This window comes from Pundamilia nyererei, unplaced genomic scaffold (genome assembly GCF_000239375.1).
Source record: "Pundamilia nyererei isolate P.nyererei 1_Seehausen unplaced genomic scaffold, PunNye1.0 scaffold00224, whole genome shotgun sequence".
In the NCBI taxonomy this organism is placed as follows: Eukaryota; Metazoa; Chordata; class Actinopteri; order Cichliformes; family Cichlidae; genus Pundamilia; species Pundamilia nyererei.
Window position 1 is genome coordinate 4015 of NW_005187625.1, and position 7041 is coordinate 11055.

At 38.1% G+C, this 7041-nt stretch overlaps 1 protein-coding gene across 1 annotated transcript; it reads right to left on the minus strand.

The window, feature by feature from the left end:
- Positions 1 to 375: 375 nt before the first annotated feature.
- On the minus strand, positions 376 to 4157 carry LOC102208297 (hydroperoxide isomerase ALOXE3-like). The gene is made up of 3 exons (XM_005748525.1): positions 4060 to 4157; positions 1439 to 1609; positions 376 to 1323 (listed from the first exon to the last, which is right to left on the minus strand). The coding sequence occupies exons 1-3, from the start codon at positions 4126 to 4128 to the stop codon at positions 1144 to 1146; spliced, it is 420 nt and encodes a 139-aa protein (XP_005748582.1). The 5' UTR covers positions 4129 to 4157; the 3' UTR covers positions 376 to 1143.
- Between the last annotated feature and the right edge of the window lie 2884 nt (positions 4158 to 7041).

Genomic DNA, 7041 nt, shown 5'->3' on the forward strand with positions numbered 1-7041 from the left:
TCCTGGGTGTAATTAAGTGCATTACTTTTAAGAAAAATGTTTTGTGTAGGAACCTTTTTACTTTACTTTACTGAGTAATGTTCCAACACTGATCGCAACAAAGAGGGACATACCTCCAACATGCACAAATATTTGACCACACAGAATTAATTTGCATGAATGTAAGTAATGTCTTTGATATTCTGCTTAGTGGTGGTGGTGACTCTCAAAGTGGAGTCAGTGAGAATCAATAAGGAATCCAGTCGATAAATGATATCAATAATGGAATCAGAATCGCTAAATTCTTATTAATTTCGTCCTTACTGCTAGTATTTACTAATATCTTAGGACTCCACGCCTTCATGTAAATATGACAAAAGCAATCTGCAATAAAACGAGGATTTTGACTGGGTCAGTGTTTATATTCCATCTTTTACATACAGAAAACAGTTCAGAAAGAGATCAAACTATCATCATTTATGTCAGGCAAGCTTAAAAATCAGTTGATATAAACAGGGCCTAAGTATAGTTCACACAGAAAAATAACATAGTAAGCTCCTTCTTCACCCTTTAAATCATGTATTCACAGGCAGAAATTTCTAAGAATTTTAAATGAAACATCATAAAGTTATGCATTCATGTCTGTCTATATCTGTGTTAAATCTCTATGATCTCTAAAAATGATATAGATAGCTATTAATTTTCCTATTTCAAAGTAGGTACACTTTTTATGGATTCATGCAATATACTGCAATAAGACAAAAATATTGATTATATAAAGCTTGTATTGAAACAAAATTGAGAATTAAAAACCAGAGAAGTGCAATGGAGACCTTATTTCTTAAAGCCCTTCTCACCCTAGCAGCTTTCTATCTACGTATTTACCTTTTCATTATTAAAGAGAGAAACAGCTTTAAAATTATGATTAAAAAAGTAGAAATCATTATAAATCAGAAACACTCTTTCCACTGATATATTTTCTAATTATGAAACATAAAACCTGAAACATAAAACCTGGTCATTGTATTAACTCAGAAGAATATTTTAGAAATTGCTGGTAAACTAAAGTTAAATCAATAGAATGAGTTTCAGGCAGAGCTCAAACTTCACTTTCTTTTCTGTTTTTGTTACTGAACTAAAGGAAGAGAAGCTGCCTTCTAATATTCAAATGGACACACTGTTTTCAGTCAAGTCAGGATCCAAGTATGTGTATGGCAGGTCCAACACTGAGTTTCTGGCTTTGATCTCTGCACTCAGCCTTTTGAGCTCTACTTGGAAATCCTTTATTTTTTGGCAGGGAACCTCCTCAGTGAAATGCTCCTCTGGGTACTGGCCAAGAAAGATCTGATGAGATAGATATGAGATCACTGGCATGTTTTGCTTCTTCCACTCAAAATGCATAGTTGTATGACTTTTGATTTTGACATTTTGATGTACATTACATAACTTGAACACTTACAGAGTCAGAGGACTGCTTGCTGAGTAGCCACATGACGGCCATGCCATGAACTGTTGTTTGAATATTGGGGAATGTATCTATCATGCTTTTTTCACTTGCTTTCCCCTTTTTAGTTGGTGGGGGAAGCTGCAAGGTGACAGGACTATTGGGCATCCAGGCCCCAAAGTCGTACTGCATTGAAGGAGTAAAGGAAAGGTCATTAATAGGCTCTGAAGCACATAGCAGTGTGATATTGGTGTTTGGTCAAGCCTGGAGAGTCAAGGGGTGTAATACACATTAGGCTCTAACTTGATTAAGGACAAACATGAAGGAAAAGAGTGCATCCTTAAATTGCTGACCCAAAAACTAGAAATATTTGATGAAGAGATCTTTAAGAGCTTGAATGAAGGTGACTGGACTAGAAAGGGATCTCAAGATTGCATTGTAGGTAGCCAACACCACCCCTGTTTATTGGTCATTCAGTGGACATTGATGGCTTCTTTCACTCCTCTTTCAAACCATCTCTGTCTTCTCTGTCCAAAATGTGAATACCATCAACCCTAACCCTTTTGATCTCTACAGCCACTTCATAAACACATGGGACAACATAGAAGAGTCACGTTGACAGGCAAGACGTTCAAGATGTTCCTCTGCATCTGAACAACAAAGGTCACTCTTTTGAGGATGCCAATGTTCGCATTTTGGACAGAGAAGACAGCTGAGTAATGAAAGAATTCATCTTTGTCCACTGTGGATGATCATCCTTGAACAGAGGTGGTGGTTTATGACACCAACTGTCTGCCATCTATAATCCAATTTTGAGATTCCTTCCCAGACACTTTAACCATCTTAAACTGGTCAGAGTGGGCACGCTCCATTTTGCTTAACTATTTTTAAATCCCTGTAGAACTGGAAACACGTAAGCTACCGCAAAATTTTTTTTTGCATATGAAACCAGAGGAGTTGTGCTTACATTTTATGCCATCAGCTTGTCCTAGGTTATGATTTCCTTCCACATATAGCAAACGCTCTGTGTCCACACTACCGTTTTCAGTAGTTTTCAAAGAGTTGTGCATCCACATTGAAATGGCCAAAAACGCCTATATTCAAGTCCTGCGCATGCACAAAAGCGAGTGAGAATTAAACAATTTGAAGAAAAGCTATCTGGAGCATGTAAATACTGATATTAATCTTTAATAGGGCTGTTAAAATTGAGAGCAATCAAAACAACTGCTGTATAATGCCCTTTGTTCAATTGGTCACATGACTGCATCACATGACTAAAATGCGTCATCGTTTTAGAAAGTCTGCGTTTTCCAGCGCCCACACTGCGACAGGACACCTCCAGTTTGAAATGTATCCATTTTCGAGAGCGTTTCCAAAACACTGTGTTTTTCCTTGAGGAAAATGCCGGCTCAGTCTGGAAAACGATGCATTTTCGTTTGAAAACGCATTCGTGTGGACATAGCCTTAGGTCAAATGGCCCAGGATGTGAGTGGGCACTGGTTCTTATGTAGCACTTGCTACTCTCCTGGAGACTCAAAGCACATTTTCCTATGTCTCCATAAGTGCTTTCTAACATTCACACTCCACTGGATGCATCATAGAGTTACTTAGGGTTAGCATCTTGCCCAAGGATATTTGGCATACAAACTCAAACTCGACAGGGTTTGAACCACCAAAATTCCAACTAGTACGGAGCCTGCTCTACCCCTGAGCTTCAGCCATCACTAAAAATTTAATGTGAAAAGCAAGATGGACCTGAGATCATCAGTCAAGCCAGACTCTAAAATTAATATTCTCTTAGGACTTAAGTATACTTACCTTTTATAAATTATCCTGCCACTAACAAAGGAACACTTGTTAACTGAAGTGTTTTCCCAAATTGAGAGAAAAGTATTCATGGAGTTGGCAATAATTTATTTTGCTAACTAAACAATGCTCCTTTGCCTTTAATGTCTTGAATAATGCTATATCATCCAGGTAAGTAAATTGAGTTTGATTCTGTTCATCTGGATGTAGCATTTTCAGTGGAAGAAACATTTCGTCACTCATCCAAGTGACTTCTTCAGTCTCAGCTGACTGCAGGTTTCCCCAACCTTTACGCAATTACTGACACTAGCGCAACTGAAAGGGATGTGAGGTAAGTTCGTTTATCATGAATATGCAAACTGTCATGACCTTTGATCAAAGGCAACTTTTCAAAGCCCACTGATCTAAGACCATTGATCAATGGCCATGAGCACTATTTAATGAGAGTTGGGGAATGGCTTCAATCACAGCATTGTAAGGCGGTGAAAGATGTACCCTTAGGCCTCCTTCTCGATTCAGAGATGTTTTTTCCCTTCTTGTGTAAATGGCCTCCTTGACTCCCTGTGTTCCTCCCTGTCCAGGATGTGTTCAGGTAGCTGAGACTGAAGTCACTTGGAGTAGTGACGTTTCTCCACTGAAAACTTTACGTCCAGATGAACAGAATCAACCTTTTGGGGCTTAGCAATTGAAATTTGTAAAGTGATTGTAGTTTATTTCTGATATATTGTAAGGTGGTTAATCTTACCACTTTAAGGTCTTGAAGGTTCTTGCATGGCCTTAAACTATTACAACCTAAATAAATGAAATTAAATGATGTTAGAAGGTTTCACCTGCCCAGAGTTGACAGCTGAGTGCTGGGCAGAGCAAGTGAAGATCACCATGGTGACGAACTTGACCATCTCATCCACAGTGCTGAATTTCTGTGGAATTCCTGATGATCAGAACAAAAAGAAATGGCATTACTTCAATACACTGGGGAAAACAAAGTAAAGTTGTATCAAAATTACAATATTGTAGGTGCACATAAAGTTCTATTATCATAATAAAGTCTCACATCATGCTTTGGTCAGTGTATATAATATATAGGTAGTCCAAATATGCCAAAAACTTTAAACTGCTCTAAATGCTCAGATTCACACATTTTTTAGGATGGGGTAAAGTGTCCAATAGTAGGGATCACTACTAAACTAAACACTACTTACACTTTTTTTAATGCTAAAGTGGGAGTAGCACAAAGGTAATCCACAGGCAGTAACAGACTGCCCATCTACCTGCATCTACCTGTTGTTTTCAAGGAAGTAGGGTACTCCTGATTTTGCTGTTGTTGATCTTTTAGCCAGTGGAAGAGACAAGTGAAGTTATGACATACAAAATGCTGAAGTGGATCAAAATGTTAAAAAAAATGTTTCCACCACAGCCAGTGTCTATTGATCATTCTATATTTTTAGTCTTTGATTTTTCTTCTACATTTCTGCTGTCTCCCCCTTCTGTTTCCCAGCCCCTTGTGAACCAATCACATTACTGCTCAATGACGTTCATGAGGTCGTCACCTGAAATGGTTTTCCAACAATCTCATTAGGAACCAAAGATCTGGACTCATCAATCCATGCACAGATTTCCACAGGTCTAATGTCCATTACTTGTGTTTCTTGGCCCAAACAAATGCTTTTTGGGGACACATTCAAAGTTGACTGACCTAGACCTTCTGTAATGTAATGATGGACTGTTGTTTGTCTTTACTTAGCTGATTGGTTCTTGCATATTACAGTATAAATTCTAACCATTCTCAAATAGGGCTGTAAGCTGTGAACCAACCCAACTTCTGCATAACACAACTGATGGTCCCAACACCATTAAGGAAATTCCACAAATGACCCCTGACAGGGTACACCTGTGATATGAAAACCATTTCAGGTGACTACATCATGGAGCTCACTGAGAGAAGGCCAAGGGTTTGCAGCTCTGTCAACAAAGCAAAGGGTGGCTACTTTTAGGAATCTAAAATATAAAACTTATTTTAAATTTTTTCTTTGCTACATTATTCCAATATATTGCTTGATATATTTGATGTCTTCAGTTTGTATCTACAATGAAGAAAGTAGTAAAAATAAAGAAATAAGAAGGTAGAAGAATATTAGTGCTGGCTTTGCACGTGCCTGAGCATGAATGTGCACGTGTACTACCCATCATTGGAATCATTCTCCTATTGCCTGACCCAGTTCCAGCCAAGTTTTATAATTACCTCAAGATACTTTGGTATGCAGAGAAATTTATAGTCAACTTAACGACTGCAAGATGCAGCAAATTGCGAAAATGTCTTCTTTTAGCGGTGATTACCTCCAGATAATCAGTTAGTCAAAATGATTTGATTACCTGACTTTCCCTCTTAATTCCTATGTATGTAGTTAGAGTGTACTTCTCGAATTCTGTAAAACATTCTTTTCAAAAGGAATACAAGGCGGCCTGTTTTAGATGTAAAAAAAGCCTCATAGCAGTGAAAGTAACCATATGGTTCCCTCACCACTGCTTATAAAGACAAAAATAATTGCTTAACTGCACATTAATCTTTATTTAATATCTTTATTGACTTGAGACAACTTTTAAATTATGTATAGTCCAGGATTTACTTGACATGTCACACAACTACATTAGGAAAATAACACATATAACAAGACATTATGATTTTTCTGGTTTGCATTAATCTATCATCATTGTATAATCTAACAGTATGAAAACATTTCATCACTATTTCTCACCTTTTCAATGTACTGACTATGTTAACTGATATATTTGTAACATACATCATGAATGAAGGTACAATTATTCTAACTCAAAAACTTTTAACTGGTAGTGTAAAGTGTTGGTCAGGTTCCCATTGTTCTTGGAATTTCTAATTTTGGACTCACTCATATACCTGAATAACGGTTCATTTTTGTTTAACCCTGTCTGTGGAGTCTGCTTTGGATTATTTCTCCTGTTTACTTTGACACACATGTATCTAAGTGTCATAAGATGGAAAGGTAAGTACAGATATATCAAATGTTTACTTAAGTACAGCACTTAATTCATTTTGGAACAGAGAAAGTTCCTTTTCTGCTGGCAGTTTCTTATGCCGTAGGGTGAACTACCATTCTTCTCGAGGACGCCACAGAGGCCCTCGGTTGGGCATTTTGGGATATCCTCATATTGCATTTCTTCTCCACCCACCCACAGCCACTCACCAGCCAGGTTACACAGGCCTGTCCACACCTGCCAACAGTAAACAAAGAGAAACAAACAAAGTTACAGTAAGTATAGTTATGAGTCTCTCACCAACACAAACGCATGCAGAAAACTGCCCAACCTCATCAGTGGTAGCCTCTTTTGCGGTCTCTCGTGCAGTGGTGTAGTCATCTGGAGTGATCAGGGAGGCCAGGTCATAGCCGTGGTTCCTGTATGAAGAGGCTGGATCTTCTGTGACCACTCCATCCAGAGACCTGCAGTGTTCTAATGCCTCCTCCCATGTTTTATTCTCCTTCACCAGAATCAGCTTTTCCTCATAACATAGGAAATCACGTTTTTCATCACACTTCTTGCTTTCCCATTTTCCATCGCTTCTTCCGTTCACACAGTTTTCATCCTCTTTTGGTGCTGCAAGAAGTCGAAGTACAATAGAGAAAAAAAAACTTGGATAGATTTCAGAGATGTTTTAAAGGTCTATTCAACTAGATTCAGTATCAAATCATTTTACCAGTACAGTGTTTATGTGTCTAACAAACCCTCCTTGCTGAAGTTCCAGCTGAAACAGTTGGTTTGGGACTTCGTGAAACTCA